A 23906-nucleotide genomic window follows, 5' to 3' on the forward strand; every position below is an offset into this window, starting at 1 on the left:
CATTGCAGCGCATAAGTAGGTATACATACATATCTATTTATGTGAATGTCACCAATGATACTAAAAACTAAAATTTTACCTAAAACCTTTCACTATTTTGTGGTATCTATCACGATGTAGATAAGACTATATTATATATCAGACCATATTATCAGAGTGGGTTGAAAGAGTGCTCAGGGGATGACGTCAGGCCTAGTCCAACGACTGAAAATTGGCTCAAACAAACATTGTAATTACTCATCTAATCCAATTGTGAAGCAAAATTACCAACGAAACACTAATCAATAAGTACAGCCGTTTCTGAGAAATACAGTAACACACACGAAGTGCACCTACAACAATCAATAAACGCTGATTTTTCAACCTAATTTTGCAAAAAATCCTTATATGTATAAAAGTAAATTATTTTCCCGAAAAATTCCTCGAAGAGCTTTCAGTTTAGCTTCGTAATAATATCTAATAATACTCCGATATGATATTGGGTTATTTTTGTAATCTTTGTAATAGCTAAATAGAATGGCTGAAAGGATTTTCAGTACCATTATGAAGCCAGTCATAAATGAGATCAGAGAAAAGGTCAACGTGCTCTGTTGATATTTTTTTGTATATTCTATGGTCTTTTGTGCAAATTCCTTTGTCAGATTTTTTCATTAATAAAAAAAGAATTTATAAGAGATCAAATGATGATACTTATTTCAAGTTATGAAATATGATATTCTCCGCTCCGAACCATGTAGGTGCTGTAGGTATTCTGCCTTAAAAACTACCTACTGGCATTAATATTCTCAACAGCTTATAGAAAATGTATCAAAGTTAAACTGAAAAGACGTGTAAAAGTGATGTAATGTCCAACTTGCAAAATAAATGATTTCATTTCATTTCAAACGAAAATTGTTCACGAACTTCTGTATCCCATATTGAATCTATCGCTGACATGGACAAGCAATTACTACCTATTCTTAAAATATTTAAAAGTATTAAATTTTAGAACATTACCAGTGTAAGAATTAGAGAAAAATTTGCAAAAGATGGGGTAATAATCAAAGATCGTTACATTTATAAAGATACTATACTAATTGGCACAAAATAATTTAATTCCAATATCAAATCCATTCGAAATATAAACTTAACAACGCTTCTACTTTATTACAACACAGGGCCGTTATTCGTCACCCGAGCAACAAGTTGGATCGATAGACACGACTCATATAGTCTGTCTCGGTTGCAAGGTGAAATCTACACTAATATTACATAATTTATATCTGAAGCGATATGGTTGGCGTGATGAAGCCTAAAAATAAACAGCCCGTGTACTTTGGACATCCTTTTCAATTTTGGAAGGTGAGTTTTTTTTTCTTTTTGTAATAGCCAGTGTGTTTTTTTTTATTCGGTTCAGACTTTTTACTCAATATTAACGTTAAATTCTGTTTAATAAAAATAATGGTTTATTGGCTCTGAAGTATACCAATTGTAAAATTTTTATATGCCTAAGTATTTTTTTTATTAAAGCTGTTTGTTAAGCTTTATAATTTACGGAAAATGTCACGTGACCTGGTAAACTACATAAAGCTAGCCTGACTAACTCAAGGCGCAACTACTTAAAGTCAACAAAAGGGCATAAGTACTTATAGTTAATCTTATAAGCAAAGTACGTACCCTGTGTGAAATCGACTTTGCACATGACCGATTTTTGACCTCCGTAATAAACCGAACACATTATAAAGAAGATTGATGAATGCCTTAAATTAATTAGACGTTAACTCATGAGTATTAATTATACTTAAAACAGTTAACATCGAGTATATTTTGAATTTAAGAAATTCATTAATTATAATATTCTTCACACAACCACAAAATTAATGATTAAGCATGTTGCTACACAAAGCATGGTGCATTCTCTCTTCTCCATTTTCCCACTCTCAAGTTAAGATTAGAAAATTTAAGATTGATATAACTAAGTCTTGAAGATATCAGGTTATCACTTAGTAAAGAAACCAGACACCTTGTTACGCGGCGTAACCTTCAAGCCTCATAATAAATTATTATTTGATCATTACCGTACATCCCTCAAGTTTTCCCGATAATACCTTGAAAGAATCGATCTGACAGGCATGTTAACCTTAACTATAGATGTTTTATCTCTCGAAAGCGGATGAGACGTAGGTAATTGTGTATATAAATGTACAATGCATTTGTCTTTGCATGTGTAACTCAGGAGCGCTCAGTAGTCGACGAATCATACACAAATAATCTGCATTTACACAAACAAATATCTATAGCTCACCCGCTTTCGCGAGATTTTAAACATCTGAAACTACAACTGCAAACCTTTATGTATGGGGATAACATCATATTTATGTATGGGGAGGCCTATGTTCTGCAGTGGACGTCCTATAATTGCAATGATGATGATAATTATGATGACTATCTTATAGTGTTATAACTCCTCAGGAACGCCAAAGAGAAGAAATGAAAGCAATAGTCAATGTGGAAGACATGAAGAAGTTATCAGACGTCGTGGAATACGATCTAGTACATTTACAAAAGTAAGTATAAACGATGGTCGAATTTATTTAGTAGAAACATATTTACAAAATATTTACATTATTTTTTAAAAAAAGTTAAAATTAACTTATATAAATACAACTTAAAACTAATACAGTGCATCAAAAAATTGCTCCTCATCGCATAATATTGTACAGTATAAACTATATTGCATGATTAGTACTATTAGTCTGTAGACCTAAAATTCAAGAACCCATTTAATTTGCAAAAACGATTCGGCATTGTCAAGTCTAGACTCGAATTAATGAGTTATACGACTTTCGCTAATGGTTTTGAGACATGACAATCGCAAATTCTTGGTACTTCGTCTTATTTATATGCCTAGTGATGGTAAAGCGCGACTGCTGCGCGCGGGGTTCCGGGTTCGATTCCTTGGTTGTAGTAAATTTGTGGGTTTAAATAAACTTTTCCATGCCTGTAACGTATATATGTTATGGACCAAGTGATAAATTGGGCAGTATACATAATGCCCGGTCATTATGAAAAATGCCCAATATGAGAGTGCAATTTGATAATAATTATTCAAATAATCAAATTGACCGGGCACTATACATATTGCCCGTGACCTTTTGGGCAAAGTAATACAAACATATTTAATTTCATTTTTTTTTATTGTTATTGACATTTAACTTAAAATAAACTAAATATTAAACCACTTAAATAATCAGCCTCATGATTTGGATTAATTATGAAGGACTTCTGCCTTAAATGACATCATAAAATATATTTATGCATGGAAGTAAGCGTGCAACATGCAGCAAGCATGGCTTCTGTCACGGCTCCGGCGCTGCGGGGCTCCGGCGGTCCCATGGAGCTTATCGTCGCAGATGGTTTTCACGCTCACCACCGCAGCTTCGGCTTGCTGGCCGGCTCAGCCGGCCAGCCTCAGCCGCGGCGGCAAGCGCTTCAACTACCTGCGCCTCACCTCGCAGGCCGCCTCGCCCCTCCGCGCCTACGCGGTTTTGAATTGCACTCTAGGGGTAGGGCAGACAAGACTACGTGGAGTCGGTTTTGCAGCGATTCGTTTTCGTCACTAAGTTCAATTCTTAATACAATGTTTTGAATCCAAATTAAATTCTACCATTAAAAAAAACGAGCCAAGAAAAATGAGATCAAGAAAAACGAGGCGGAGTTAGTAAATTAGATGACAATTGTCCAATTAATAATTTTGTGGCTAGACTTATAATTTGCCATTAAAATAGAACATATAATTTAAAACAATAATCATAAAATATGTAGCAGGTAACAGGATTTATTTATTTGAACAACTGCCACCCTCGCACCGCATAAAATATAGCTTTATTATCAAATTGCCCAACTATCATGTAGCAATATAATAATGCCCGTGCCAAGTGATAAATAATGAAGCTAAGATAGTTATTAATCACTTGGCCCGATAAAGCTAGACATTATTCATAATGCTCGGGCATTATAGATAATGCCCGAATTAATCACATGGTCCATAACATATACAACTACAATATGAGTCCTGCACAGCCCGTTGATCTTAGCTAGAATGGCCTTGGCCAGCAAGAAACCTAACCTTAGCCAGCAATCAGTCTAGACGCCATTATAATATGTAGTTCTTATTATTATACAGTGTTCTAAAGCAAAGTTACAATTTCCAGACTGGTAATAAACCGAACTGGAGAAAAAGTCAAAGAGTTGTTAGATCAAGAGGAAATAAATCTATGACATAGAAGGGAGAAACTGAAGATTCTTCTCGAGCGTGAAGAAGAGGCCTTCATACAAGAACTGGCGACCAAACAGGAGATGGAAGAATGTGGGTACTGCAAAGAGAAGGAGAAGAGAAACAAAGGATATTTGGAAGAAATTGAAAAGGAGAAGATACGAGAATGTCAGAAGGCCTTGGAGAGGGAGAAAATGTAAGTACAAAGATGAATAATTACTTGGTTACCTATATAATGAATTAATTGATTGATGAATAAATTTATCATTCTTGGTTTGGGCTCGCTGAGGAGACCTACGTTCAGCAGTGGATGGCAATTAGCTGATACGATGATGACAAATAATTCATGCTACATGAATCATTTCAAGTTAATAGAATTAAAATGATTCATGTAGCATGTCTCGATGAGTTAAAATGAACTGCATCAAATATCTTACTAGTCTACCAGCTTCGTTACTGTCAACGATACTAACATTATTAAAGACTTTATGAGAATCCAGAACATTCAGACCTAGGGAACAAATAAACCACGTCTCCGCAATACTGGTTTCATTACGTAAATCACAAAGCATACCATTTACCATTACTAGCTAAGCAGAGCAAACACAAGCCGTTGGCTCCGTGCCAGTCGCAACAATAACGTATTTATTGTAAGGAACTTTGCTGGAATCGTTTTATGTAATCTTGATAGCAAACTTAGATTAAGCTGTAGTTTCTACGTTGGCTAAATGTTGGCTAATGTTAGTGGAAGTTACCAAACTTATCTTTGATTGACATCTGATTTCTGCCGAATATGTGATTGAATGAGTTCCTGTTCAATATAGTTAGGATGTTTTGGGCAGTAGATTGATTCGGCTTGCATGTTTTATATCGATTGCTGTTATGAGAAGCCTGACCTGGAAAAGGTTTAAAAATATCAAAAGAATGAAAACTTAGAATCTATCGATGCATGTTTTCAGAGCTCGAGGCATGCGGAGTACGAAAGAAGATGAAAAACTTCTAAAAGAGGTTCAGAAAATGCAAATGGAAGAAAAGCAAGCCATTGAAAGATCAGAACAGGACATTGAAATGATGTGGCATCAGGTTTTAATGGATGATTATAACAGAAAGGTAAGGATGACCAAGAAAAGGTATAAATTAAACTTCAAAACTACTGATGGAAACTTACTGATAAAACTTTCAGGAATATCTAGAAAGGTTGGCAGCCCAAAGAAAACAGAAAGAGACATTGGAAAGACGCAGATGTTACGACGAACAAATAGCGAGTGCCAACAAGAAGAGACAGGAGTTAATACGACAGGAGAGGGAGAAAGAAAATAGGAAGTTTGAGAATATTAAGAAGAAAATGGAACGAGATCATTATGAAGGTAAAATATTTTATTAGAATCTCACAAACAGGAGACTTACTATGGCTGACTTTTGAATTGAAATGACATTAAGATCTCAAATAATCTAAACAGTATTTTGAAAGAATATGAAGATGCTAAAAATATAAGAACTACTAATGACCTCTTCACCAAATACTAAAAATAAAAGACTACAATCTCTTACTACTTTTTCTTGTTTCAGCTATCAAAAAGAAGAAAGAACAACAAGAGACGAATAGAAGGAACTTCATTGAAGGCCACGAGCAGAAACTGATGCGAATAAGAAATGAAAAGATGAGAGCGAGGGAGATAGACAATGGGACTATACGAGTGGCGCTAGAAGAATTACGGAAAGAACGAGAGAGGAATAGGCAACAAATGGTCTTTATTTTCCTTCTTTAAAAATTATTTAAGCCTGTCTTTAAAAACTGAATAAATAGATCATATGGAAATAACTAGGTATATGAATTGACGTAGTCAGGCCAAAAGTTAACGTCCTCGGACGGTTGTCAATTTTCTATTACTCTAAAACTTCATACAATGTGCTTGCAGCCAGAATGATCCATTACTTTTCCACTCACAATGCCGATTGTCATTTTATGATTTCCCATCTGCAAAAAAGGTTGATATAAGTTTTTTCGAGAACTCTCAAATACATAGTTGACCGCTCACAAAACATGCTTTACAGATAAACCTACAACTTGAGAAGCAAATCTGCATAGATAACTACAACCGTAAGAAAAGAATGACATCAGCTCTTGAAGAAGAATCGGATAAGGTAGCTGATGAATGGCAACAAGAGGCACACAACAAGACAGACGAATATTTGCGACAGGTTGAGGAAGAACAACGATTGTGTAAAGAGGTGAGGCAAGAGTTATTGAAGTTAGTAAAGTTGACAGTTACCGTATATGATGATGAGGTATATATATAGATTGATGATGGAACTTTACTTTTGGCCCCTACAGAAAGAAATCGGGTTAAACGATTCCGGGGTTTCGGTTCCTTTGAGCGGTTATCCTTTGGTACCCAGATAGTCGAAAGCCTGGGAAAGGCTAGTTTAGACTAGGCTACTACTACTACAACTTTTATGCCGGTGCGGGAAGAACTAAGTGCCCTTGAGACCTTGACATATTTGAGAGGTAGTTGTAGCAGTACCTAGTTCCTACGACTTCTAAATAAACAATAATAGTTACGATTTTTTTCATATACCTCATTCTAGAAAGCAGCCCAAGAATACAAACGGCACATACAAACCAGAAACCAGGAGTTGCAACTAGCGAAACAAGAGAGGATCGAGCGTATGGAACGCGTGAAGAGAGTCGCCCTGACTGAGCTGCAGAGGAAGATAGACAGTGCTAACGAGGAGTTGAGGAAACAGATGGAGTATAGGCACAGTTTGAGCTCGCAGATACGGGAGAATGAGAAACATTTGGTGAGCAAACCTACATAGAAGTGTTTTTTTTAAGGTGGTAAAATACATCTCGTAGGTACACAGTTACTGAGAATCTTGCTAAAATAATTACATGTATAGTTCGGCCGTTCAGAGAATGCGTTCCTGACACGTCGCGATTGAACTGACGACGTAATTTTGTAATGGCGTTGCAGTTGTTACGATTAAAATATTTTTGCTGGTTGTTTACCGTTTTAACAATTCATAAGCATTAAAACAACATTATTATATCAATAATCAATGAATGTTATCATTTTGTGCCAAATTGAGTGTCAAATAACTTGGTAAACAATATTTTTCTAAATCTATACTGCGCTATTACAAGGTTATGTCAGCGCTTTATATTTGTAGTGCTGTCTGTGCTAAAAATAACAGGCAAGTATCGTTATCTGTTCTTATACAGTTATAAATAAAATAATACGTTTTGTTTTTCTTTTTAAGAATTTGAAAATAATGGACTATAAGATAACTTTTATGAAATATAAAAATAAAACTATGACCAAACTGAACGCGCGAAAGAAAGTAGCATTTTTATATTTAGGTTGAAAATGGTAACCCCAAATGGCGTTATGGGCCGCCATTTTGTGACGCTAAAACGGTCGTCTGTTGTCATTTCGTGAGCAAAGACTAAAAACCTGATTTTGGAACATTTTGACCGAGATATCAGGATTGATTCTGTTATTGATAATAATATAATTATACATGTAGGCGAAGATGATGATGAAGACACCACCTCCTCAAGCGAATCGGAGTCTGATTAATATTCTGTACGCACTCAATGTGCGTACAGAATATTGTGAGGAGAAATAAATAAATAAATAATAATAATAATAATGTGCCCCGCAGGGCATCTGAGGCGGATGACGGGGAGTAGCGACCCCGCGGGGCTATATATCCGAGTGCTCCAGGGAGAGTATACTGTCCCCCATCTCCGGCTTGCCGGAGTGAAGCATGACGGGGGATAGGTCTCCCGCCTCTTGGCTTGCCTTCACCGGCCGGTCAGAGTGGAGTCGCTAGAGCAATGCTCGGAGGGTAGGTGCCTCGTGGTAAGTGGCGAGTGGGCCGGTGATGCTGGACCCACAGGGAGCGCGTGAACTGCGTTTAAAGTCCGCCGAGGTATCCTCACCCTTCTCAGCCGCTCATGTACCTGTTGCCCTCTTGTTGCTTTTCAGTGACTGATTCTCGGGGGCCCAGTAAGTGAGTTGGCGAGTCTCCACCTGCCATTTTTACGTGTATTTATTACATTGTTATCGGCAGGTGCCATAGTTCCCGTAGTTTCCCCATTCCTAGTCCATTAGCATCCCATCACAATAGCCCAAGTAGTTTTCATCCATAGTTAGCAATAGTTTAGCACAGAACCGGGGATTGTCCTTGGGTACATTTCTATAGTGTATACAGGGATAATCGTCGGTTTTGTGTCACCATTTCATTAAATTTGTCTCAAAAGGGCTTCAGCGTGTTGGCTTCGGCCCCACGTTCGCCTCCCAAAAATCCGGGACTCTATAGTCCCGAGGTCTGGTAGAGACATACAAGATTATAATAATGTACTTACTTTATTGCATAGGAATACAGATTGTTACTTTGTAACAAAGAATAAATAAAACAATTTTATTATAGAATATTACCTTTTTTTGGTTTCCACTTAAATAACTAAAATATAAATTTTAAATGATTCCGCCAATTTAAAACGAAAATAATCTTAAAATAATGCTGCCGTTCATTTTGGAGGAACGGTAACGAACTCAGTGTTCTGTTGTGCCCATCACTAGTCGTGACTAACTGATAGGTGTCAGGAACGCATTCTCTGAACGGCCGAAGTATAGTAATGAAAAAAATGTGACAGCGACTATTTTTACTATTCCACGATAAAAATAGCTGGCAGAGCTGGTTATAAGACAAATGATAGACAGGTACAGGCTGGTTTTTATCCAGATGTAGGAAGTTATTATCACAGGATGGATCTTCTTAAAGGAACCACTGTAACAGTACAGTATCTAATTGTTAGTATACCTATTTTAGTCTTTCAAAATGGGGATTTTTTTTTCTGCCACAAGACCAAGAACCTCGTACCTACAACTTTATGTAAACAAGTAAATAAACTAATTCCCAAAATAATTTCAGGAAACCGAGTTAATTAACATTGAAAATAAAGATAGAACTTACACGAAGAAAGCAGCTATGTTTAAAGATGTAATGGCTGACAGATATGCAAGTTCTTCGGCAAGAACCAGGTAGGTACCTAATCGCATTTAAATTCAGCGGTAGGCAGAATGTATGAAGTTCTATTCATATTTAAGCGCTCCATAAATCCATAAACAGCGAATAACATTGAATTGCGCAATATTGCGATAAAAATATTGTGCAATAAACACATCGCTGTCCCCACCGAATAATATCGTAGTCGATTGTTACGATAGAAGTGCTTTTATGGGGAATTATTGTTCCAGAGGTGCGATTACACCCTGTGAATTTTTTTCACGTGATTCGTGCTATTACTTTTTGAGTTAGACATTTTGTAATGAATTTACCCATAGTATTCTACTCTAAATATTTACTCTAGATATTTCAGTAAACCGTTATTACAAACTTATTCAAGTAGAAAAAATAAAACTGATTTCGGTAAAGTATGTTACCATATTATTCGCGTTTACTGTTACCACAATAGATTGTTTTGAGCAGTGAATACTATGGCAATAATAAGTTACCATTATAATGAACATCGCTACTTTACAGTCAAGACAATCGCAATGGACTATTGCCGTGTGTAGGTCATTGTCAACAATTTACATGAATAAAATCGTATTGTGCATTATGGTTCAAAATTTTGTTACATTTCTGGTAATATACATTTTTATCTAAAACTTAATGAGAATAAATCCAATATTTATTTATATGACAAATAAATATTTAAGAAAAAAAAAGCCAGTTTTTGATATACCAACGATGTTGCTATGTAAATCTGTTAAGAAGTTATAAGCAAAAAACGGTTTTTTATTTTTCCTGTAAAATTTTAAGTTTTTGGTTACGATATTATTCGTTGGGGACAGCGACATTATGGCGGCACAGACGAGTAATTTTTTTTTTACCAGTCATTCACTAAGAAGGAACTCTAATTTGTACCTAGAAATAAAAAAGCGACTACTTATTTTCCAGCACAAATCCAGTCCACCCATTTCGAAGATTAATGGAAACACAAGACAAGAAGAAATCTCTTCATCTGCCTTCGATAGGATAATAAATTATTAGTTTACATTTCTGTAGTCTCAAGAATTTTAATTATCATAATATTAAATAAATAAGTTACTTACCTGAGACATTGAAGTTTCATGAATGATCATTGTCCTATTTATTTAGTGCGTACCTTAAAAATTACTATCGCAAATTCGCAATAAGCATACTCGGCATCTCTTGACTTTATTTGAAAACATGTTCATAACGCCATCTATAAAGCATTAGTAGAATCAAAACCCGGGGAAGTTTTCTAAACGAACCGGAAAAGTATTTTTTCGTCTAAAGGTTGGTGGTAGGTTTTCATTTTCAATATGTGTATTTGGTAGTAGCTTTTGTTTTTCACGTTATACGCAGCAAAATAGCAATAATTATTTATTTTTAATTTATTCGTTTATCTTTTTTACAAGACACTATTTAAAAAGCCATAATTTTAATACTATAAGTTATATGGTAAGTTGTAAAATCCAATCATCTATATATTTATGAAAATTTTGTGTTTACAAAATTGATATTTGCATCAATGATAAAATGGAACGGTTTACGGATCTGACGGAAAGAAAATCAAATTGATCAACTATTTAAAACTTACAAAAGTTCAAAACGAAGTTTTTACTTCGATGATGAATGAAATAAATTGAAAAATGACGGTATTTCAACAAAATGTGATGTGGTGCTCATATTTACTTGATGTCGGTGAAAGTAAAATATTTGTATCGTTTCTTTACTTGCTGGTAGGATAGTGTGTGAACGAAATACTTCGAAAAAAAATATGGAAGGGAATGAAGAGGAGGCAAAAAACCTGGAAATATGCTCGTACAGGTATCTTCAACAGGTTGCGAAGTCTATGGGTCTGCCTTCCAACGTAAAGGTATGTAAAATTGACAATATTATTATATTACACATGTGGCTTGGCGCACGTGCCGACTACAAAAGACGTTCATTTGTTTTCATCAGTTTATTTCAATGTATTAAGTAATAAATTAGCTCACATTTACAAGAATTTCCTTGGCATTTATGAAATCAATAATTTATCTTGATTGGACACTACGATAGGAAAAAATATTTTAAACAAGACGTCAAACTAGGCATCCAATTAGAATGTTTAAGTATGCATTCAATTTTTGAAGTAAACTTTTAAGTATGCATTAAATGAAGATTACAAAGAGTGCGATATGAATATATTGTTTTAATTTCGCTTTATCTATGTGTGTAATGCAGATTTTCATTGAATAAAAAATAACATGCACAATTACCCACGCCTTAAATCACTGTCAACTAACTTTTTGAACACAATCTCCTTATTATTATAAACTTCATTAATATAAACATAGAGCAAAGTTAATTTCCAAGCTAAAACCAATGAAATGTATGGTTATTATATATATTCCTTTCTTATTTCTTGGTGTCAGTTTAATCCGTGTGTATAAATAAGAGGGTATGAGATTACCAATTGGATTTGGCTTGCAATTTCTCCTACCTTAAAGAAGTAACTATCTCTGAAGGTTTTGCCTACCTTTCGCCATGGTTATGCCACAGGGTGAAACCCAAACAAAATATCATTTTTTTTTATTTTGAGACATGCTCTTTTCCATTTTGTCCATGAAAAAATAGAACTATATACTGATTGTACTCAGAAATAGTGTAGCATTCTGACAGAGTCCGATGCCATATATGATATGATGTTTGTATATTAACTTATTTTTTAATTTCAATAATTATTATTCTCAATCTGTACACCTATAATAGTCATAGCAAACCAGAAATTTTTTAACAACTTATGATTTTTTAATATATTTTATTGTTTTTGATGCTGTTGGTGTACCAATATTTAACAAATTAATATAAAGATTTACTGATTTGCTTGCTTAAAAATTTCATTCAAAAAATTCCAGAGAGTATGGCTGATCAAACTGATCAACGCCAAGAAGTATGGTACCCAGCAGGCTGTGGAAGAGTTAGTGAGGCAAGTGCGTCAGGAACGCCAGCAGCTCTCACAGGCCCGCAAGAAGACTAATAAGAGTCGCAAGAAGACAAATGTACAGGTATATATGTTTATTTATTTATAGGTATGGAAGACTTACAGCAATTTATTTTATTTTTTATTTATTCAATAAAAATGAGTAGGTACATGGTATACACAATTATATTTATATTATATTTTTTTTTTTTTTTTTTAAACTAGTCGGTATATTAAAAAAAAAACTCTGCAATGGGTAAGTCAGTCGTCTTAGGGACAATGTTATTTGTAGGTTTTGGAAAAACCAATTGCATTTGATATTTTTTTAACAACATGTAAATATTTTTCTAACATACTTTAGAACTTTTCCACACTTGAACAATTATCCAGATTCAGATATACAAGTGGATAGTATGTTTAACCCATTTTTAAGTTAATCTCCAATGGCTGTGGAATCTGGATATTAAAATCAAAATAGTCATAAACTGTTTTTTAAAGATTGATTTTCATAAATATTTTCTCACAAAACTTTTGACATTATACGATTTGTTGGAGATTAAAATTAGTTTGAAGTATAGTAATTCATGATAACCTTCCAGCAGAGCACAGAGATCTCGTCAACAGGCAACAGTTTATCTCCTCCGATAACAACAACACCAACTCACAGACGTCATGTGATTATACGATACAGTCCTGAAAGGCATTCCCCTAAGAAATACCCGGAGAACATCTCAACAAGGAGATATAATCTCAACAGCAGTGACAGAGTTCTTCGTAGCTGCAACAGAGTGAAGAAACCAAGTTATTTACTTAATAACACTCTATATAATCTGTTAAATGGTTCCGACACTGAAGATGGTGAGGTGTACAACACGGTTAATGTGGAGAAAACTAAGGAGGATCATGTATATTCTAAAAAGAGCGATGGTTGGAAGAACCCGCATGTTCCATTAACAAGAAATGTGGTATGTATCACTCTGTAGTTTATTTATTTTTAGATTATTTTCTGCCACAAATGAGTCAGATTTATATACTCTTAAAGATGGTCAGTTTTCATAAATATTTTACTTAAATAATACTTTGAATTTTCCCTTTATCGCCCTTGCTATGCAACCGAGTCTTATCATGTTTTACATGATATTATTTCTTTTCACATTACAGCACACATCCCCACCACCACGTAGCGGGGTACAGCGTAGAATAAGTGGCATCTACCCTCTCCACACTGAAGAGGTCAGAGTACCTAGTGTGGCTATCAGAAGGCCAGACGGCACAATTACCAAACTTAGAGCTATCATACAAAAACCTACGCCACAACGCAAGTACGGCAATGACAGAAAAACGTACAATACAAACAGCTCATTACTGAGGACAAGTGACTGGTCATATACTGTTACAACCACACCTCAATTTACACACAGTTCCACTTACCGGTCATCAAATATGAGAGAATCGACTCCAAACATAAATTACAGGCAGTCAAACTTCGAAGCAGAGACTCGCAATGACAAACAATCTTACAATACAAGCTCCTTACTGAGAACAGAAGCTACTGACCGGTCATATACTGTTACAACCAAACCTCAAATGACATACAATTCAGACTATCCATCATCAAATATGAGGGAATCAACTTCAAACTTAAATTACAGGCAGTCAAATCTCGAAGCAGAGACTCGCAATAACAAACAATCTTGCAATATAAGCTCATTACTGAGAACAGAACCAAGTGACTGGTCATATACTGTTTCAACTACACCTCAATTTACATGCAGTTCACCTTACCCGTCCTCAAATATGAGAGAATCAACTCCAAACATAAATTACAGGCAGTCAAATCTCGAAGCAGAGACTCGCAATGACAAACAATCTTACAATACAACCCCATTACTAAGAACAGAAGCGGCTGACTGGTCATACACCGTTACAACCAAACCTCAAGTGACATACAACACAGCTTATCCATCATCAAATAAGAAAGAAACTACTCCCAACCTACATTACAAGATGTCAAATCTCTCAGAGACTCGCAATGACAGACAAACTTACAATACAACTAGCTCATTACTGAGAACAGAAGCAAATGAGTGGTCTGTTATAAGCAAACCTCAAATGACATACAGTAAAGCTTATCCATCATCAAATAAGACATACCAGCCATCAAATCTCGCATCAGAGTCTCAAAATTTAAATAACAGACCGTCAAGCTACACAACAGCCCCAAATTACAGCTTCAGATCGAGTAACACATCAGAAATAGCACACAGTATGTGTAACGTTACTTCTAACATGGCCCAAATGACACCGAGTATAAATTACAGAACACCGGACTCGATGGTCAACACACCGGAGAATAATTCTAATTCGAGTAATAGTTCCAGCTCGAATTCCAGTAAGAGTAATAGTTCTGAAGAAACAGACATTTCAAATGGTTACAAGGACGAATCCGATGAATATTCGGAGTATTGTCATAAGAAGATCCGGCGTAGAAAAGTCAGATCTTCTCGAAAGAAGGAGATGGTCAAAAGTGGTGAAAATGAAGGCCGTTTACCGAAGATTGATGAAGCTTTCACCAAATTCAATAATGTTTATTCTAGAGATGTTTCGCAGCCGTTGTATGTACATGTTGAAGTGCCTGAACCCGAGATAGGTAAGTTTTTATTTTGATTTTCTCAATGCATGTAGTTGGGAGGTAAGTCTCAACAGAACGAAAAAAAAGTTGCTTTCTTATGAAGTTTCAAGTGTCCATTTCGACCGCGCGGCCACCTCATAATTTTTGATGAAACTTTGCCAGGAATTAGTAGTAATTTGTTACTTTTCACTCCTCTTTTCCTGAATTTGTTACAAAAAAAACCAAGCCGCTATGACAAAGAACAGTTGGCCGCTAGAACCGCCACTTGCCGTAGTCATCGCCCGTGATTACTCAGAAACTATACAATGCAGATAGACGAATGATACATCAAAAGAAAGGTCTTAATTTGTTAAATTTGTTACAAAAATAAAAAAGGTCAAAACGTAGATATACAAAAAGTTATGCAATGTTAAGTTTTCAGGTTATGAGTAGGTAAGTATATCACCGTAGGCACCAAATTAATAGAGGCTGATGTGTATAGAAAATTGTCTTTAATTTGTTACAGCGAAAAAAGACAAAAAAATACTAGAAAGCAGGTTCAATAATATGTTAGAGTCGATTTTAGTTGGCCGCGCGGACGGCAATATGCCTAAAATACAATTTCGTTTTTCTCGTTATTAAAAGTAGGTTTTAGCTTAATTAAAGTACTAGTCGATGGGTAACGTAACCTAGTTTGAATAAATATAGCGAATTTAACTGCAGCATTCGTATTTTAGGAGATATTTACAAAAACACAGTGGTATGAAACTGTATGAGAGTAGGGTGTCCATGCATTTTCACATATTCGAAATTTTCGTTATTCACGTCTTATTTTTTTAGGGAGAGTGCATACTTTATAAAAATCAAAGTCACAAATAGATTAAAATTTCTTTATTCACAATCAACACAAAGGCAAACAATTGATTTGTTTGCCTTTGTGTTAACACAATGTGTCAAAAATGTGACACAGAGTTGAAAGGTGAACTTAAGCTAGGCGAGATCATAACATTTGATTTAAACGGAGCTGCAGACTCAGTTTTACTCACTGAATTGCCGATTACTCTTAGCATTAAGGATAATTATTATTTCTTAGTTGGTACTATAGAATTTATACCAGGCACAAAAATAGGCCACTATAAATGTCATTTTTTAAATAACAATAAATATTTTTGTTACGACGACAATTCTTTTAAAATTGAAATACACACATTTTCGTGTCTAACTGACACGAAAATATGTGACACAGAATTTATAAATATTATGTTAGTTTATGAAGATTTTATATTTATCTGGTTGTCTTTTATTACTTGATTTGTTTGCCTTTGTGTTGATTGTAAATAAAGAAATTTTAATCTATTTGTGACTTTGATTTTTATAAAGTATGCACTCTCCCTAAAAAAATAAGACGTGAATAACGAAAATTTCGAATATGTGAAAATGCATGGACACCCTACTCTCATACAGTTTCATACCACTGTGTTTGTGTAAATATCTCCTAAAATACGAATGCTGCAGTTAAATTCGCTATATTTATTCAAACTAGGTTACGTTACCCATCGACTAGTACTTTAATTAAGCTAAAACCTACTTTTAATAACGAGAAAACGAAATTGTATTTTAGGCATATTGCCGTCCGCGCGGCCAACTAAAATCGACTCTAACATATTATTGAACCTGCTTTCTAGTATTTTTGTCTTTTTTCGCTGTAACAAATTAAAGACTAATTTTCTATACACATCAGCCTCTATTAATTTGGTGCCTACGGTGATATACTTACCTACTCATAACCTGAAAACTTAACATTGCATAACTTTTTGTATATCTACGTTTTGACCTTTTTTATTTTTGTAACAAATTTAACAAATTAAGACCTTTCTTTTGATGTATCATTCGTCTATCTGCATTGTATAGTTTCTGAGTAATCACGGGCGATGACTACGGCAAGTGGCGGTTCTAGCGGCCAACTGTTCTTTGTCATAGCGGCTTGGTTTTTTTTGTAACAAATTCAGGAAAAGAGGAGTGAAAAGTAACAAATTACTACTAATTCCTGGCAAAGTTTCATCAAAAATTATGAGGTGGCCGCGCGGTCGAAATGGACACAGTTTCAAGGGAGATGTGACTTAGAAAATAAATACTCTAGACTAGATTAACTAACTTATCCTTTTGTACAAATATTTTCTATATTTTATTAAGTTTTTTTAATTATTTTTTAATAAGTTTTTTTGCTTATTTACAGCCCCAAACACATACATCCCGGAGCCAACATCGTACCAGGGCAGCAGTACTCTAGAGAAGTTTTACAATATAAAGACGGCTACAGCCCCTTTACTGCAGATCTATACTCCGAGCAAAACTACTACAGTTTACTCCACCCCTATTATAACTACCGCGTGAGTATTGGAAATACTGGGATTTTCTGAGTTTTTTTTTTTATTGCACGGGTTTTTTTTCCTTATGATTTCTATCTAATTATATTTTTTAATGTGGAACAAAAATTTTTTTTCTTTAAAAACTTATAATAATTTGAGTTACTTCTTCAATTCACTTGCATTTTTTATTAATGTTCCAAAATTGTTTGCTTCTTGTTTCAGAATAATACTTAATTTTTTTTGCGCTTCTGAAATATTATCTAATCACATTTCTAAAAAAATATCATAGTTTCATCATACCAACAAAATAGAGAAAAAAAAACAAACCCATTATTTTTATTAATGTTTTTATTTCATGCACTTTTTCATCATACTAAGGCTGTTGTATCATAAACTGCACTGCTTTCTACCAGGCTAGCATAAAACGATGCTGGTTTGTAAAGCTTACAGTGGGCCTTGGCACTTAGTGAAAACGTAACGTGAATGCTATTTATTTTAGTACATTTTTATGATTATAAGAACCCAGATTAATCGGTCATAAGCCATCTGGAAGCTGGTGACGTGTTCTTCGTGTTTCGGAAGGAAATATAAATTGCTGGGCACGAATGTTATTTGTACGTGTTAGGGTTCTTGTTATGGGCAGTTAGAAGCCAGAAAGACTGACAACCATTCTTGGGGATATTGGGTTGCCCGGATAACTGGGTCGAGGAGGTCAGATAGGCAGACGCTCCTTTAAACCCAATTGTACTCAGCTGCGTTCCGTTGGAGTAGAAGCCAACTGCCAACCCCAACATGATTAGGAAGATGATATTTACAAAAATTCGTGTCTCATCCTTATAAAAACTCATTATGTACGCATCTTCCTTTAGTGTTGACAATCGCATTAACGTTACGTTTGAACTTGAGCTAGACCACAGCTTGCATGTTGCTTACAGCCAGGCGACGTCCTCGAACCCGATGCACCTATATAACGACGCTTGTGAGTTTACCCACATTTCTTACTAACACAAACACCATTATACATCATCATTTTTAGTGTCGCACTTTATCGCACACTAGCTTCTGTCAGCGGTTTCACCCGCATCCTGTAGGAACCACGGCACGAACCCGGATAAAAAGTAGCCTATAGCTTTCCTCGATAAATGGGCTATTTAATACTGAAATATTTTTTTAAATCGGACCAGTAGTTCCTGAGATTAGCACGTTCAAACAAACAAACTCTTCAGCTTTATAATATTAGTATAGATTCCTAGTCATACAGGGAGAAATTAACGCTCTCTCCACCATCTCCATGCTTGCTTGAGAATTCTTCAAGATGTGTTCCTTCACCTTTACTCAGTCATTGTAAGATACACTTAGAAAGTAAATACATACATAATTATCCTCCCCACGCAGAGACATTTAATGGTTACTTAAGCCATTCCTTAGTGAAGGATTTGTATGACATTCCGCCACTAAGGAGTGACTTAAGTAATCATTAAATGTCTCTGAGTGGGGAGGTATGACTTTTAAAAAGTTATATTGCGACTTGTTTGACTAGTACTTTGATTTTTGGTCATTTTTTTTCACCATTCTTCAGTGATCCATTTCCTCATTGGTCATTATTCTTTTATCTTTTAAAGTGGAGGGTACAATACTTAATAAATTACTATTTTGTAGTGGTATGTTTTACTGAGAAATGTCTATTTGTCTTCTAGGATTAGATAGAAAATTACAAAAAAATCTTTTTGCAATTTGGACTACTACTTCCACTATTTAGGAGCGGCTATAAACGGCCTTTAAATAATTTCTTCAACACATACTAACTACATTCAAACATTATAATCCATCAAGTATATTTTATTTATTTATTTAATCTTTGCAGTCAGGCAACAATTTTAGATACATACCTTACAAACCAACATACGTACATACATTATATACAAAACTTGTTAGTAAATAAAACTTAAATCTATGTTAGTAGCACTTCACATTTAGAAGGGGCTATACATGTTTTTACTAAAAATAATTCCTTCAACACTTTCACTATTACATTTAAACATTGTACCTAATCTACCAAGTCCCATACGCTATAATATAAATTTGACTTTTCCAGTAGTGCCGCGTGACAATCAACAGTACTATAATATGACCGGGGAAGCTTCGCCACGCGATTTCTTCGGAGACTTTGGGAATGTGCAGGGTGAGAATATTTTAATTTATAGATTGGTCAGCTTGTGTTTATGTTGATTTGGGAATAAATAAATATGCTGGGTAACGATTATAATGAAATCGGATGGCACGTTAAACTGTAGGTCCCGGCTGTCATTGAATATCCTTGGCAGTCGTTACGGGTAAGTCTGACACCAGTCTAACCAAGGGGTATCGGGTTGCCCGGGTAACTGGGTTGAGGAGGTCAGATAGGCAGTCGCTTCTTGTAAAGCACTGGTACTCAGCTGAATCCGGTTAGACTGGAAGCCGATCCCAACATGGTTGATCCTGAAGCTGTCGTTTACTTTACATACATTCTCTAGTACTAATGTTTTGGAAATATAAAATTAAGCAGTTTCACCTTTCTCCTATAAAATATCGATCACCGTTTAACAGACTTAGGCAGCTTGATACAAAAAAGTAACAAAGTGTAATCGAATATAATAAAGTGTAATCGTAATGTGTAAATAGCAATTTTCAATATTACAGGGCGAAACTCATCGGAAGATTTTGGACGTTCTTCGGTGGAAACTATAGCAGATCAGGATCAGGAGTTAGGAGCCAATGTCACCATCCCGGAGATGGTGGAAGATGCACTGGAACTTATCAGTCAAGATGGGGTAATTTAATGTTAATGTATTTATTAAATACTACTACTAAACTTCAATTACGAATTAACAACTGCGTAGCAATTTTGTGTGAAAAAAAAACTCAATACTTTTGCGCCGTTTCTTCACGCTGGAAAAAGTGGCAGCTATCCTTATATCTGAAAACCACGGGGTAGGGTAGCAATTGGCAGGAACTAATGGTAGCTGGTAGCAATTAGGTAGCAACTCTATATGTAATTTCGAGGGGATCGGTTGGGAGTGACAGCGATTCTTACGGTCACAAATACTAGCTTTGGCCTTTGCCTGTGTCCCGGAGGAATTTTTTTACGTACCTGGATAATACATAGCCCATGTTGAGCGCAGAGAGTGAAGCTTCCTAATAGTGAAATAATTTTGCAAATCAGTTCAGTAGTTCCGAGAGTCTGCGGTGCAAACAATCAAGACATATTTCCTCTTTACTATAGGTATTAATGTAGATTAAATTCTATCCATTGGAGTCACCTGCTTCCTGAGTAAAAGTAGTTTATATGTTATTGGGACTTTAAATAAATAAAATTAAATAAACAAAATGTTTCAGGACTATATGGAACGCATGGGAATGGATATCAGGATGCAGTGCATTCTATGCAATTGGGCTGGACCTAAAATCCTTTTCGAGTATCATATTAGAAAGGTAAGTCATATGGTCGTCGAGAACCAAATGCCTCCTTATTGATCTCTTAGATTGATCGACCCTTTACACACTTTATTCATTGTATAATGTACACAGCTATATGTCACACACAATTATTAATGTACACAGTTATATGTGGTCGACATTTGTGTGATGGCCGTGGTCTGGATGCCAAATATGTATTTATAAGTATGTATATGTATATGACGGCGCCACCTTGGATCTGTCAACGGTGGACCTTATATAAAGCGGCGCGCACGACTCGGGTCATTCGTTCGCCGACCGTTGCCGAGTGCACACCTCCCACAAATTAGTGATAAATAATTGTAGTGACTAATATTGTGTTAATTGGAATAAACCAAGTGATTGTGGGAAGACCTTTTTGTTTTATTTAACGATATCGGATATTGACGCCGACATATATATGTGTAGCTATATGTAGTTTATCAGTTGTTAGCATCCATTTTGGGTGGCTCTCATACAAGAAACGTGATTTTTTTTGCTCATTTTATGGAACCCTTTATGTGCGAGTCCGACTAGCACTTGGCCGGTTTTTTCTAATTTGTTTAGCAATATTTCCAGGAGCATGCATCAGACATTATCGAGTGTTCGGGCAAGGAGTGGCTGGCGACGTACTCGCTGGGCGGCCTGCGCGCGCGCGGCTGGTCGCACCGCGTGCTGGCGGCGGATGGGGAACTGTATGTGCTCAGTGCTAAGTACCAGCAGCCCGAGTGCTTTATGGCCGCGCTGTCGGTGAGTACTAAAGTTCCTAAGTTAATAGTAGAAAAAAATACGGTCAATTATGTAAATACTAGCTGGTGCCCGCGACTTCGTCTGCGCAGGTTTAGTATTTCGAACAATATGTTTACAAATTGTAGCCTATGTGTTATTCTGATGTATAAGCTATATTATTGTAAAGTTTCATTAAAATCCATTCAGTAGTTTTTGCGTGAAAGAGTAACAAACATCCATACATACAAACTTTCGCGTTTATAATATTAGTAGGATTATTCCTTTAAAATAGAAGAGTAGGTTTTGATACCGAAGATATCCGAAGTTCTGCCAATGAGCCAAGAATAAACATAAGATTTTAAGTTACTAACCATTTTCCCACGGTTTCACCCAAGTTCATTTTGAACAACAGTCAGTGAAAGAATTTTGGAAATCCGACCAGCGGTTCCAAAGATTACCCCTACATACAAACTTACAAAGTTTGTCCCATAAATATTTTTTATCCTCATTATTTTCTCCCGCAGACATTATCAGAGGACGACCCACGAAAAAGGGCCAGTCTCACAGTCTACAACAAGTTAACCGGCGAACCTTTCACCTGGCTCGGCGACGTTCCCGAGATAGACGCTGACATGGACGTACCGACAGGCCTGCGGGTATCTCTGCCCAAGGTCGACTTACTGCCCAACAGTGCTAACTTACAGCTGCTAGACAGACAACTCGTTATGCGATCACCTAGTAACGCCATTGTGGGACAACCAGACTTGGATAATATACATATTAATCTGGTTGTTAAGATTTATGACTAAAAAACGTTATAAAACTTAAGTTATAAGTGCTGAAAAAGTATCACAAAATATATGCAATTTTCTTTGTTAGTTATAAGCAGAAATATTTACAAAATGACACAGAAATTACTAACAGGCCTGCGGGTATATGGATAATGTTCATATTAGTCTGGCTGTTAAGATTTATGACTAAATTGCTGAAAGGAAACTTTAGTTATAAGTGCTGTTTTTTTTTTTAATAATTTCATATAAAGAAGAACACTTTCTTTGCTAGTTATAACAATCTGGTTGTCAAGATTTACACGAACGAATGTAACTTTAGTTGTGAGTGATTTTTTTTTTTTTCAAAAATATATATTTTTATATACAGTTTTCTTTGCTAGTTATAAGTAAAAATATTTACAACATATTGTGTTATTGTCAAGGACTTGTTGCCTAATCTTCTACAGGCTTATTATATGTATAATCTTGTAGACAGACAACTAGTCATCAGATCTCTTAGTATAGTCATCGTGGGACAACCCGATCTGTAAAAAATAAAAAATCGGGTTAGACTTACACTAGACCTTTAAGCCGGGTCTACGCTAAACGAACCGAGCACGAGCGAAGCACAAGCGGAGCCGTTCTCGGCTTGTCGTTCGCGGCGTCAAGTGTGGACGTACAACGAACCTACAACGATCACTGTTAGCAAATCGCTTTGTGTTCGTCAAAAACTGACAACAGGCGGAACGCAGCCGAGCACGAACGAAATGCTCTTGCGCGCTCGTTAGAGGCTTGTAAGTTGGTCCACACTAGACGAATTGTGCTCGTGCTCTGCTCGTGCTCTGCTCGTGCTCGATTCGTCTAGCGTAGACACAGCTTAATGTTAAATCATTGTCTAGTAACCAAAACAAAAGATAGAATTTTGGGACCGCACGTTAGACGAGCTAGATCATTGTTTATCCTAGACTTGTTAATTTAATATTACCTAGATATTATTTTTTCTCACTTTATAGTTCCTGAAATTATGTGCCATACATATACGCCACAAACTACACTCGCGAGCAAAAAAATGGAATCACCTCCTAGCGGTACACAATTAAAAATTGAACATTTCAAACAAAATCAAGCATAGGTTATTGTGTCAGTATTTTGTATTTCCTCCTCTAGGCCTTATTACTGCTTTTTACGGTTTCTCATGGACCTGATGAGTTTTTAACTGTATCTTGCGGTATTCCCTTTTAGCCCTCTACCAGCGTCACTTTCAGCTCAAATGATTTTTTTGTTTCTACCCTTAATTTAAAGCTAAAAGTATCGGCTTTCAAACGAGACCATAAACATTTAACTGTAAATATTGTATCATTGGCAATCGTTTTATTTGTATAGCGCAAGGGGGTGATTCCATTTTTTTGCTCGCGAGTGTATTAGTTTTAAGAACTTACTTAACGTAAAAGATATACTTTTACAACGAAGAACACTTCACTCTACAAAATCAAAAGGCTGACTATGAATAAAAATTAGTAAAAGTATACCTATGTGCCCAAAAAGGTATTCAGTACTAAGCTACTGTTTCTATAACTTTAATATTTTATTGTGTTGATATAAAAAAAACCTGTTTAGTTTGATGTAATTCTACATCATATCGTTGATTGTTTAAATTTTATAAATCACGTTTAAAATAAGTTTAAGTTTT

The 23906-nt window shown here is 35.5% G+C and overlaps 2 protein-coding genes across 3 annotated transcripts; both read left to right on the forward strand.

The window, feature by feature from the left end:
• The first annotated feature begins 1272 nt into the window (after positions 1 to 1272).
• Positions 1273 to 10337, forward strand: LOC110378053 (trichohyalin). The gene is made up of 10 exons (XM_064041018.1): positions 1273 to 1341; positions 2452 to 2546; positions 4266 to 4451; positions 5215 to 5365; positions 5439 to 5622; positions 5825 to 6003; positions 6311 to 6487; positions 6845 to 7057; positions 9197 to 9306; positions 10229 to 10337. The coding sequence occupies exons 1-10, from the start codon at positions 1273 to 1275 to the stop codon at positions 10308 to 10310; spliced, it is 1446 nt and encodes a 481-aa protein (XP_063897088.1). The 3' UTR covers positions 10311 to 10337.
• Positions 10338 to 10850: 513 nt separating this feature from the next.
• On the forward strand, positions 10851 to 23654 carry LOC110378052 (uncharacterized). Of its 2 annotated transcripts, none has more exons than XM_064041209.1 (11): positions 10851 to 11174; positions 12199 to 12348; positions 12863 to 13228; positions 13425 to 14913; positions 17111 to 17264; positions 18179 to 18222; positions 19339 to 19425; positions 19923 to 20053; positions 20619 to 20714; positions 21297 to 21467; positions 21971 to 23654. In XM_064041209.1, the coding sequence occupies exons 1-11, from the start codon at positions 11076 to 11078 to the stop codon at positions 22253 to 22255; spliced, it is 3072 nt and encodes a 1023-aa protein (XP_063897279.1). In that variant the 5' UTR covers positions 10851 to 11075; the 3' UTR covers positions 22256 to 23654. The 2 variants fall into 2 exon arrangements, with proteins under 2 accessions (XP_063897279.1, XP_063897280.1); XM_064041210.1 differs by having other exon boundaries at positions 12866 to 13228.
• The last annotated feature ends 252 nt before the right edge of the window (positions 23655 to 23906 follow it).

The sequence above is a fragment of the Helicoverpa armigera genome, chromosome 24, assembly GCF_030705265.1.
Source record: "Helicoverpa armigera isolate CAAS_96S chromosome 24, ASM3070526v1, whole genome shotgun sequence".
Lineage (NCBI taxonomy): Eukaryota > Metazoa > Arthropoda > Insecta > Lepidoptera > Noctuidae > Helicoverpa > Helicoverpa armigera.

Bases quoted from the DNA above. Each gene is read 5' to 3' on its own strand.
- LOC110378053 (XM_064041018.1), top strand. From the start codon at position 1,273: ATGGTTGGCGTGATGAAGCCTAAAAATAAACAGCCCGTGTACTTTGGA. The intron at 1,342-2,451 runs GTGAGTTTTTTT...ATAACTCCTCAG, and splicing joins ATCCTTTTCAATTTTGGAAG to GAACGCCAAAGAGAAGAAAT. The intron at 5,623-5,824 runs GTAAAATATTTT...TTCTTGTTTCAG, and splicing joins GGAACGAGATCATTATGAAG to CTATCAAAAAGAAGAAAGAA.
- LOC110378052 (XM_064041209.1), top strand. From the start codon at position 11,076: ATGGAAGGGAATGAAGAGGAGGCAAAAAACCTGGAAATATGCTCGTAC. The intron at 11,175-12,198 runs GTATGTAAAATT...AAAAAATTCCAG, and splicing joins GTCTGCCTTCCAACGTAAAG to AGAGTATGGCTGATCAAACT. The intron at 17,265-18,178 runs GTGAGTATTGGA...TGTTGCTTACAG, and splicing joins ACCCCTATTATAACTACCGC to CCAGGCGACGTCCTCGAACC.